At 43.9% G+C, this 12,393-nt stretch overlaps 2 protein-coding genes across 3 annotated transcripts in view; one reads left to right on the top strand and one right to left on the bottom strand.

Annotated features, from left to right (window-relative positions):
* DNAAF1 (dynein axonemal assembly factor 1) overlaps nt 1–319 on the bottom strand; it is a 69,332-nt gene extending 69,013 nt beyond the window's left edge. For both annotated transcript variants that reach the window (XM_073581878.1, XM_073581893.1), the window contains exon 1: nt 124–319. In XM_073581878.1, the coding sequence (XP_073437979.1) occupies nt 124–265 (142 nt within the window). In that variant the 5' untranslated portion in view covers nt 266–319. The remainder of the gene's footprint in view (nt 1–123) is intronic.
* A 46-nt stretch (nt 320–365) lies between these two features.
* Nucleotides 366–12,393, top strand: part of LOC141095689 (hydroxysteroid dehydrogenase-like protein 1) — a 185,674-nt gene continuing 173,646 nt past the window's right edge. Inside the window, exon 1 of the mRNA XM_073581944.1 lies at nt 366–500. The gene's annotated coding sequence lies outside the window, so the exon portion shown is untranslated. The remainder of the gene's footprint in view (nt 501–12,393) is intronic.

Raw genomic sequence — 12,393 nt, 5'->3', positions numbered from 1 at the left:
CATGTATGGAAAGATGACCAATCAAACGTGTCGATGCAACAACCAATCAGTAACCAGCTTTCATTCTTGAAAACGAAAGCAATGATCTGATTGGCTGCTGTGGATAACACTGTAGGCACCTACCCTGCAGCCTCTTGTCTCCTGCACCAGTCACTCGTGGGCTCTTACAGCTGTCCACACTCTCCTTGTTCTCGCTGCTTTCTTGCTTCCTCACGTCTTCCATTTGCTGCTCTGCTTCCGGACACTGTTCTGTTTTCGCCAGCATTTTACTCAACCGACCGTCCACCTAAAAACGGCAAATCGCTGTGCAAAGAATAAGGGACGCGCGTCTAGCGTTACCAGGGCAACTAGCGTCAGCCGTTCCCATCAGCCGCTGCTCGCCCAAAGCCACTTCCTTGGCAACGGCGCCTGCGCGGGAGAAAGCGCCGGCTGAGTCCGTCCATAATGTGTGACGTCACTCCCAAGTTTTCCCGCTCATTCTCCTCACGGCCTTCGCTGAGGTAATGTAGGGTTCTGTGAGGGAAAGTGGCGGTATTCAGCTTTCAACATGGCTCCTCATGTCCCCTGAGGTCTGAACCATGCTTGTTTCTATAGATTAGTATAGTAAACACTTAAAAAAAAAATTGTGAAGCGAAGTTTTTGTGTTTTTATCCCCTAAAAATGAGTGGAAAATGCAGGAATTTTCTGTGTTTTTTTTTTTCAACTATTTTTTAAAACTGTATAGATTATGGTACCTGTGTCTTGTGGTTGTGTATTTAACCCCTTAGCCCCCCTGGCCATTGTCTTTTCCATTTTTGTTTTTTGCTCCCCTTCTTCCCAGAGCCATAGCTTTTTTATTTTTCTCCATCCATATGGTCATGTGAGGGCTTATTTTTTGCAGGACGAGTTGTACTTTTGAAAGACACCATTGGTTTTGCCATATCCTGTACTGGAAAATGGGAGAGAAAAAATCCAAGTGCATTGAAATTGCAAAAAAAGTGCAATCCCACACTTGTTTTTGTTTGGCTTTTTTGATAGGTACACTAAATGCTAAAACTGCCCTGCCATTCTGATTCTCCATGTCATTACGAGTTCACAGACACCAAACATGTCTAGGTTATTTTATAGTTAAGTGGTGAAAAAAAAAATCCAAAATTTTGTTTTAAAGACAAAAAATAAAATGGTGCTATTTTCCGATACCCGTAGCGTCTCCAATTTTCGTGATCTCGGGTTGGGTGAGGGCTTATTTTGCATGCCGAGCTGACTTTTTCATTGATACGATTTTGGTGTAGATACGATCTTTTGATGGCCCGTTAATGCAATGTAGCGGCAACCAAAAAAAATAATTCTGACGTTTTGAATTTTTTTTCTCGTTAAAGCTTTTAGGGTTAATTTTTTTATATTCATAGATCGGGCGATTCTGAATGCGGCGATACCAAATGTGTGTTTTTATTTTTTTTAAATTTTTTTTACTGTTTTATTTTGAAGGGGTCGAAAGGGGGGCGATTTGAACTTTTATATATTTTTATGTTTTGTTGAAATGTTTTTTTTTTTTAATATTTTGCATACTTCAATAGTCTCCATGGGAGACTAGAAGCTGTAGTGCTTTGTTCGCCTGCGCACTGCAGTATTCTGCTCTGCCCTCAACAGGGCAGAGCAGTGCGCCTGCGCAGGAGCTGCGACGGGAAGCAAAGAAGAGGACGTCACCGTTAGAAGATGGGAGGTGCCGGACCGAACCGTGACACCCATCGGACCAAAACTGGACCCGGACCGCCCCTGGGTGGGTATAATATAACTCATTTTTCTTATCTTTCAGGTTACATCGGGGGCTTATCTTACAGCATTACAGAATGCTGTAGATAAGCCCCTGATGGCGGTGCCGGCAGCTGATGGTTGAAAAATGGGGTGACAGATTCCCTTTAAAAATTCTAATTAAATAATGACACCATGTTTTTGACCAAATTTATTATTCTGCTAATCCAAAAAAGCCCTTGTTCTGTTAAAAAAAAATAAAATAAATAAATATAAGAAAACAACAATATACATACCTCTCCACCGTTCAGTCAGGTCCTCCGCTGCAATCCATCACAAGGGGTTAACTAGTTTACAACGGGGACCGGTGCTAATGCTACCAGTCCTGCTGTAAACCACTGCAGAATGAATGATATCTATTGCAGCATTTAGAAGACGGGCAGAGGGAGGTCTCTCCCTGTGCCCTCTAATTGGCGCCCCCACGACACCTTCGTGGAGGCCCGATTGTTGCCATGGTGACCCAATGTATAAGTAAAAAAAAAAAATTGTAAAATTATTTTAACCCCTTTCTGACATCAGACGTACTATCCCGTCCATGGGACCCGGGCCCCTATGCCCATGGACGGGATAGTACGTCTAGCGCGATCAGCGGCACCCACGTGGTGAGCGCCGCTGATCGCGGCCGGGTGTCAGCTGATTATCACAGCTGACACCCGGAACTATGTGTCAGGGGCGGTCACGGACCGTCCCCGACACGTTAATCCCTTGCACACCGCGATCAAACACGGTCGCGGTGTACCGGGGGTTAAAGGGAAGCATTGGCAGGGAGGGGGCTCTCTCCGTGCTTCCCTGAGCCCCCCACAGCAGCGCAATGTGCAGCGCTGCTGCGGGGGGCTCTTTCCCTGCAGGTCCCCGGATCCAAGATGGCGACGGAGACCTTCGGGGGCCTGCAGGGAGCTGGCTTCCTCAGTGCCTGCAAAGCGCAGGCACGGAGGAAACCTGCACACTGCCTGTGACAGATTGCTGATCTGTCACAGTGATCTGTCACAGGACAGTGATGTCCCCCTGGGACAATCTAATAAAGTTAAATACAAAAAAAAATGTAAAAATAATTTTTAAAAAAATCGCTAAATAAATTAAAAACAAAAAAAAAAAATTCCCTAATTCATTTTTTGGAAATAATAAAAAACAAAAGTACACATATTTGGTATCGCCGCGTCCGTACCGACCTGCCCTATAAAACTGTCCCATTAGTTAACTCCTTTAACGAAACCCTTAAAAAATAAAATAAAAAACGAAGCAAAAAATAATGATTTATTATCATAGCGCCGAACAAAAAGTGCAATAACGCGCGATCAAAAAGACGCATATAAATATCCATGGTACCGCTGAAAACGTCATCTTGTCCCGCAAAAAACGAGCTGCCACACAGCATCATCAGAGATAAAATAAAAGTTATAGCTCGCAGAATAAAGCGATGCAAAAATAATTATTTTTTATATAAAATTTTTTATTGCATAAAAGCGCCAAAACATAGAAAGACATAAATGAGGTATCGCTGTAACCGTACTGACCCAAAGAATAAAACCGCACTATCAATTTTACCGCACGTGGAACGGTGTAAACGCACCCCCCAAAAGAAATTCATGAAACACTGGTTTTTGTTCATTCTGCGTCCCAAAAATCGGGATAAAAACCGATCAAAAAATGTCACGTGCCCGAACATGGAACCAATAAAAGCGTCAACTTGTCCCGCAAAAAATAAGACCTCACATGACTCAGTGGCTCAAAATACGGAAAAATTATAGCTCTCAATATGTGGTGATGCAAAAACTATTTTTACAATAAAAAGCGTCTTTTAGCGTGTCACAGCTGCCAAAAATAAAAACCGCCATAAATAGTAAATCAACCCCCCCCCCCCCGTTATCACCCCCTTAGTTAGGGAAAAATAATAAAATTAAAAAAATGTATTTATTTCCATTTTCCCATTAGGGTTAGGGCTGAGATTAGGGTTAGGGGTGTGTTGGGGTTAGGGTTGGAGTTAGAATTGGGGGGTTTCCACTGTTTGGGCACATCAGGTGCTCTCCAAACACAACATGGCATCTGATCTCAATTCCAGCCAATTCTGCGTTGAAAAAGTCAAATGGTGCTCCTTCCCTTCCAAGCTCTGTCATGCGCCCAAACAGTGTTTTACCCCCACATATGGGGTATCAGCCTACTCAGGACAAATTGCAAAACAACTATTTCTCCTGTTACCCTTAGGAAAATAAAAAATTGGGGGCAAAAATATTTTATTTTCACGCCCGGGCGTTATAAACTTCTGTGAAGCCCTTGGGGGTTCAAAGTGCTCACCACACATCTAGATAAGTTCCTTAGGGGGTCTACTTTCCGAAATGGTGTCATTTGTGGGGGTTTCCACTGTTTAGGTACATCAGGGGCTCTCCAAAGGCAACATGATACCCGCAGACCATTCCATCAAAGTCTGCATTCCAAAATGTCACTACTTCCCTTCCGAGCCCTGACGTGTGCCCATACAGTAGTTTTCTCCCACATATGGGGTATCAGTGTACTCAGGACAAATTGGTCAACAACTTTTGGGGTCCATTTTCTCCTGGTACCCTTGGGAAAATAAAAAAAAAAAGGGGACTAAATGATCATGTTTGTGGAAAAAATACGATTTTTTTTATTTTCACGCCCGGGCGTTATAAACTTCTGTGAAGCACTGGGGGAGTGCTCACCACACATCTAGATAAGTTCCTTGGGGGGGGGTCTAGTTTCCAAAATGGTGTCATTTGTGGGGAGTTTCCACTGTTTTGGTTCATGAGGGGTTTTCCAATTGTGACATGGTGTCCGATCTCAATTCCAGCCAAAAAAGTCAAATGGCGCTGCTTCCCTTCTAAGCTCTGCCATGCGCCCAAATAGTCGTTTACACCCACATATGGGGTATCAGCGTACTCAGGACAAATTGTACAATAACTTTTAGGGTCCTGTTACCCTTGGGAAAATAAAAATTGGGGGTGAAAAGATCATTTTTGTGGAAAAAATATGATTTTTTAATTGTATCGCTGTACGTTATAAACTTCTGTGAAGCCCTTATGGGTTCAAAGTTCTCACCACACATCTAGATAAGTTCTTTGAGGGGTCTAGTTTCCAAAATGGGGTCACTTGTAGGGGGTTTCCACTGTTTAGGTACATCAGGGGCTCTCCAAACGTGACATGGCGTCCGATCTGAATTCCAGCCAATTTTGCATTGAAAAAGTCAAACGGCGCTCCTTCCCTTCCGAGCTCTGCCATGCGCCGAAATAGCGGTTCCCCCCCACATATCAGGTAACAGCGTACTCAGGACAAACTGCACAATTACTTTTGCAGTCCAATTTCTCCTTTTACCCTTGGTAAAATAAAAAGAAATTGGACCTGAAGTAATTTTTTTGTGAAACAAAGTTAAATGTTCATTTTTTTTTTTAAATATTCGAAAAAATTCCTGTTACGCACCTGAAGGGTTAATAAACTTCTTGAATGTGGTTTTGAGCACCTTAAGGGGTGCAGTTTTTAGAATGGTGTCACTTTTGGGTTTTTTCTATCATATAGACCCTGCAAAGTGGCTTCAAATGTGATGTGGTCCATAAAAATAAAATGGTGTAGCAAAAATGAGAAATCGCTGGTCAACTTTTAACCCTTATAACTTCCTAACAAAAAAAAATTTTGGTTCCAAAATTGTGCTGATGTAAAGTAAACATGTGGGAAATGTTACTTATTAAGGTTTTTGTGTGCCGTGTCTCTGTGATTTAAGGGCATAAAAATTCAAAGTTGGAAAATTGCGAAACTTTAAAAATTTTCACCAAATTTCCGTTTTTTTCACAAATAAACGCAAGTTATTTGAATGAAATTTTATCACTAACATGAAGTACAATATGTCACGCGAAAACAAAGTCAGAATCTCCGGGTTCCATGGAAGCGTTTCAGAGTTATTACCTCATAAAGGGACAGTGGTCAGAATTGTAAAAATTGGCCTGGGAGTTAACGTGCAAACCACCCTTGGTAGTGAAGGGGTTAAGGGTATGTGCACACGTTGCAGATTAGCCTGTGGAAATTTCTGCAGAGAATCCGCATCTCTTGGCAGAAACCGCAGGCTAAAACGCTTGTGGTTTTCATGCGGAATTTATGCGAATTTTAATGCGTTTTTGATGTGCGGATTGAGAGAGAGTGTTTTTGTGCCAAAATGGAAAACGAAGTTGCGGATCTGCAAAAAGAATTGAAGTGCTGCAGGATAAAAAAACGCTGAAAATCTGCGCGGATTTTTCCGCAGCATGTGCACATCAATTCTTCATTTACCATACACTAACATTGCCTGTGCACTACACTGCAGATTTGATGCAAATCCGCGCAGAAAAAACGCTGCGGATCCGCATCAAAATCCGCAACGTGTGCACATAGTCTTAATGTGTGACAGCAGCCAAACATTAAAACCCTATAAATCTGGTATCACTGTAATCGCACCGACCCGAAAAATAAAGTTGTCTAATCAATTACCGGTACATCGCATGAGAAACGGTGTAAAAAACAAAACTAATTCTCCTTCTGTTGATTTTTTTTTTCCCCCCCATTTTTCCTCCCAAAGATCGCAGTAAGGCTCAGCTAACATTTATCCAGCGCTCTACGCTGAGCGCTTATTCCAGGACTTCCGTGTAAATCTATGAAATTCATGATTCAGATGGAACCTCCGACGGAAAATTCCCTATAATGAGGCAGATGGCGGCACTATGGACGTCATCTGGCCTATGATCCAGTGGTGTCCATCTTTTTAAGTGTGCATAAAAGCGTGGGCTGCCATAGTTTTGTGCACTTTTTAAAAAATAAAAAAAAAGGCAGAGGCTAGACTGAGTCCAGAGTAACTATGTTGCCTTATTATAGTGAATGTATTCCTTGGGGGTTTCATCTTGGTCATGTCACTCAGAGATTTAGATTGAAACCCCAAAGTAAGTGCTCAATGTTGAGGGCAGGATAAATGTGATTCCAAATGCTATGTAAAATTTTCCCTACAAAAGCTTCAACTCAATCCACAAAAAAAAGCAAGTCCGTCATCCATGTTACTGGTAGCGACATGGCACCTCACCCCACAAAAGAATTTCAACATATTCTGTGCTCCCAAATCCATATGCCCCTCTCCCTTCTGAGCCCAACAGTGTGCTTAAACCACATTTAGAGTGTGCGCACATTGAGTAATTTCTTGCAGAAAGTTCTGCAATGTTTCTGCATCTCTTGGCAGCAAAAACGCTCCGGAAAATTCTGCGTTTTTGCATGCGTTTTTTACAATAGTTTTTTTTTCCTGGGCATTCAGCGGGTCAGAAATGCACAAAAGAATTTAAGTTCTGCGGATTTAAACGCACAGAAAATCCTGAAAGGAAAAATACTGATCATGTGCACAGCACTTCAGGATTTTCATTGACTTTGCTGACATAAGGATTCCATAGCATTTTTGGGCCAATTCTGCACGGAAAAAAATGCATCAAAAACGCATCGTGTGCACACAACCTTAACATCCACATGTTTGGCGTTTCTGTAGCTATGAGAGCCCGCCTAAATTACGGGTGCATGTCTGCAGAAGCACAAGCTGGGCATAACGTTCTGGGCACTACAATATACAGGGAACACAATGGAGCTGTGCAATTTTCACTCACAAACACCCACTGCTGTTCTTTTTCTGGAAAAAAATGATGGCGTCAAACTCGCCACTACACCTGTGGATAAATTCCGAAAGGGGTATAATTACCAATATGGGGTCACTTGAGGGGGGATTCTTCTCTTCTAGCACTTAGGGGTACTGTAAATAGAGTCTGCAAACTTTTATTAAAAAAATGTGCGCTCCATGAGGTAAATAGCTCTGTCCCTCCCAAGTCTTGCGGTATGGCTAACAGTACAATACAGCCACATAAGGGGTATTTCTACATTCAGCACAAATCGTGGGACAAATTTTGGTGCAGTTTTTCCCCTTTTCCCCTTGTGAAAATGTAAAATCTGGGGCTAAAACAACATTGTGGGGGTAAAAAATGCAATTACCGGTATTTTTTCTTCACTGCCAAATGGTATAAAATTCTGTGACACACCTCTGGTGTCAATATGATCACTACACCCCTAGATGAATTTATTGAGAAATGTAGTTTGTAAAATGGGGTTCCTTATGGGAGGTTTCTGCTGTTCTGGCATTTGAGTTGCTCTCCCAGAGGGTCACAGCACCAGGATCACAAATGAGAGAAATTCGGGCAAGTCTCGCGTCTTAATACCCGGCACTGCCACCGGCACTCGGGAGCAGAGCGTGCGGCTGCATAGAAATCCATGCAGCCGCGCACACTGCTCCCCAGTGCTGGGTGTTAAGATGCGAGACTCATGCCGGGATCACACATGCGAGAAACTTGGGCAACAGTGAAATCTGTAATATAATATGGTTCTTCGTCCCTTCTGAGCTTTGTACTGTGCGTAAAAAGAATTTGCCGATTACATGTAGGGCTCTTTGAATGAGACATGGTGTCCGCTAATGATTTTAGTCCATTGGTGCTTCTTCATGCTCCCAAACAGACTTCCTCCACATATGGGGTATCGGCGTACTCAGGACAAATTGCACAACAATTTTTGGGGTTCAGTTTCTCCTGTTACTTAGTGAAAATAAAGGTGGACATCAGACACTGGAGCAGCATTTACAGGGCCCATTATACACTAGAGCATTAGAAATGGGGCCCATTATGTTTGGAGCATTATTTGGGCCCATAAGACAGTGGAGCTTCATCCATGTGGACCAACATATACTGTAGCATTATGTGGAGCTCATCATATACTGTTTCAAACATTATATGGGACCAATGATTCTGTATGGAGAAATAGATGGGCCTCGTCATGAGATGTAAAAAGTGAGGTATTTTTCATTGTACTATACCGCTATTTATCTACCGTATCGGAGCATGATGAGTTGTGGTATGTGTTAAAGGGGCGCTCTTTCGCCCAGGGCACATGAAAACCTGCAGCCAGCCCTCCCCCCCCCCCACAACTTTAGCCAAATAACCCCCATTTTTCAGTGTGTAACTTGTATTATGAAGTTAATTAAGGTTGACAAGCTTAAGTAAGAAGAATTGATGCTTTTGGCATTCAAATGGGCACTGTAGGTGTGTTTCCTGTCCTCCTCTCACTGCCGACTTTTATTCCCCATTGACTTACATTGGGTTTCGTGTTTCGGGATGACCCCGACTTTTCCCTATAATCGGACGATCTTGCTCGACCCGACTTTTGGAAAAGTCGGGTTTCACGAAACGAAACGCGACCCTAAAAAACCAAAAGTCGCTCAACTCTAGTTAACACCTTTGGCTGTGTCAAGGAATGCAAGTCCTTGTAGGTCACCTTCACATTTGGCAACTAGAACTTCATTTAGCAGGTCACTTAGTTCTCAAAGTTTCTGGAGACCTTTGATAGATATTTTAGGAAAGTCATCGACTCTTTTGAACAAGGCTCTCTCTCTTACCTCTGCTGAGCCGTAACACTCATCCAGCCTCTTCCAGATCTGTTTGAGGCCGATCTCAGGGTGATTTATATTAATGTCTCTCATCCTTAATGCGTGTTTGACTGACTCTTCTCCTAGGTATTTGACTAAGAGGTCTATCTCTTCCCTGTGTTTTAGCCCCAAGTCTCTAGTGACATTTTGGAAGGAAGCTTTCCAAGCTATGTAACCTTCAGCTTGGTCAGTGAATTTCATGAGTGAAGAACTTGGCAAATTCTGTTGTGAACCAGTTGTCAGCAGAGTATACTGGTGATGAGTCACCCTGATAGTGATGTGAGGTGCGTTCATAACTGTTAGCATCCTCACGGTGGCGCCAGCAGGTCATATTGCTTCGGTCTGACGTGCCGTGTGTCAGCAAGGTGATTCATGTTGGTTACCTGGTGTGGGGCAAGGTAGTCATTAGCGGATTTGTTTTGCTCCACGTTTTCCTGGAGCCTTATGATGACTCTCACTCGCTTCACTGGAGGTGTCGTGCTCTTGGTTATAGTTTGGATCAGGGAGTTCATTAACATACTGAGATGTACGTTGTGGTGAATCTTGCAGTGGCAACTTCAGACTTGATGTACTCCTTCAGCTATGCAGCTCAGGGTTGTGCACGGCTTCTATCGATTCTGCTTCAGGTAGAGCTGCGGCAGTTTCTCTTTTTACTGCTAGGCTCTCTAAGGCGGCATGACTTCTGTTTCTCTCTGCGTGACTTCTCTCATTCTATGCGAGACTTTCTCTCTTGGTCTTCTAAGCGAGCTTTCTCTAATTTAAGTCCCATCTCTTCTACAGCAAAGCTTGCTCGCATTTAGGCGGCTTCGGCATTTGCGTGGGCAATGGCGACCGCGCTGCTGATGGACGTAGTCTTTGAGGAGATGGAAGTAACAGACCTTGTCCTGTGTGATTTGTGGGACATGGTGTCTTGGGGGAATGCTTGGCTGTGCAGAGATTGCTGTAGCTGTATTAAGTCTCGGTGACTTGAATCTCACTAGGTGGATGACTGCGTTTTCACTAGTTCCTGCAGGATGGATGGAAGGCTGTCTTTCCCCTGAACTCCACTAGCTGGATGGCCACTGTTTCACTGGCCCCTGCAGGATGTAAGGCTGTCCTTTCTCTGAGTTCCCACTAGCTGGATGACTGCTGTTTCACTGGCCCCTGCAGGATGGAAGGCTGACCTTTCTCAGAGTGCCCACTAGCTGGATGGCTGCTGTTTCACTGTTCTGTCCTCACTAAATGAAGCAGAATTCATGTAGCTTATATAGGCAGCTAAACCTCTATACTGGGGTCCAATAAGGAGACTGCAGTTGAATCTGTGCTTTATTGAACGTGATGGTATATTGGCGCAGTGAGACTACAAGTAAAACACACACATTATATATATATATATATATATATATATATATATATACACACACATACACACACTCAGTCAATACAGGGTACATCAGAAATTCCTATATACATAATACAATATAAATCAACATCTGCACTAATAGCTAACCAGGGGAGAACTAACTAAGCAGGCTAATATGGGACAGGAATTAGATGCAGGAACCATAAACACATACCAGCGATGCTATCACAAGGGGAGAAGAGAAATGAGATGCTTCCTGAATGCAGGCAGAAGGAAAATGGAGAACTGGAGGGAAATGGAGGCCAAATTAACCATAATCCTTTGCAAAGGCTACCAGGATGCATTGCAACCTTACCAGAATGCACTGCAAAAGCTTACCAGAATGCACTGCAACGGAGGGAAAAGTACAAGCAAAGTGAAAGTAAAACACAATAACACTGCGGTTATGACTCTGGTCACCAGAGGGAGCCAGAAACACTGAAAACATTAACAAGCAGATAATCAGGGATTATAATTAGATTTTGGAGACAGAACAATCGTAACATCTCCGCATGCACCTCTCTCACGGTCAAGCAGTTTGTTCGGTTCACCGTACTCTGCCCTCAGAACTGCAGCCAGCCCACGGTACCGCAGTTGTGGTCGCATAAAAGATTGTTTCCTCCTACGAATAACAAAGCTAATAGGTTGAACTCCACCATCTTCAATCTGTTGGCCACGGAAATGCTGCCTTTCTGCCTTGTAGATACAGACTATTTCCGAAAGCTGATGGCCGTTGCAGTCCCCCGTACCAATTGCCCAGGCCAGTCGCCATTACTTTTCTAAGAAAGCTATGCCTGCGTTACACCAGCATATTGCAGACAACACCACCTGTTCCTTGACTAAATCTATGTCTGCCAGGGTGCATTTCACCACAGACACTTGGACGAGTAAGCATGGCCAAGGACGTTACATCTCGCTGACTGGGCCCTGGGTGATTCTGGTGGCTGTGGGGACAGGCGCTGTTCCACAAGTCTTGGAATCTCCAAGGCTTGCAGGACAAACCTCTACATTCAGCACTTCCTCCACTGCTTCTGCCTCCTCCTCCATCTCCTCTAGGTCCTCCACCTGCACCCTCAACCTCTGCCTTAATGAGACACGCGTTCCAACAGTGCAGAGCAAACCTCTGTACTTCGCAGCCAGGGCTCAAAGCAATCAGGCAGTGGTAAAATTGATATGCCTTGGAGATCGCAGTCATACAGCTGAAGAGTTGTGGACAGCTCTCCAGGCTGAGTTTGATCAATGGCTGACTCCGCTGAACCTGCATCCAGGGAAGGCCGTGTCCGATAATGGTGTGAACCTGGTAGTGGCCCTATGGCGAGGCAAGCTCACACACATGCCTTGCAAGGCTCACATCCTCAATCTGGTGGTACAGTATTTTCTCCGCCACTATCCTGGCCTGGGTGAGCTGCTCCAGAAAGCACGGAATTTGTGTGCTCATTTTCGCCGTTCGCACCCCTCAGGTCATCGACTTGCATCGATACAGAGGTCTTTGTACATGCCAGTTAAAAGGTTGATATGCGGTGTGCTGACAAGGTGGAATTCCACTCTGCACATGTTTCAGCAACTGTGGCAGCAGCAACGAGCCCCAATGAAGAATGTCATGCCCTATAGCATGGGCCAACGCAGTACTGACATAGTGCATATCAGGTTTATGGAGTAGGCACAGATTAAGGACCTGTGCACCCTTCTGCACAGTTTCAAAATAGCTACTGAGATAGTTAGCGCTGACGTCGCCTTCATCAAC

The sequence above is a fragment of the Dendrobates tinctorius genome, unplaced genomic scaffold (genome assembly GCF_039654945.1).
Source record: "Dendrobates tinctorius isolate UK_male_01 unplaced genomic scaffold, ASM3965494v1 ptg000009l, whole genome shotgun sequence".
NCBI lineage: Eukaryota > Metazoa > Chordata > Amphibia > Anura > Dendrobatidae > Dendrobates > Dendrobates tinctorius.
This window is presented reverse-complemented; position numbering and strand designations above follow the sequence as displayed.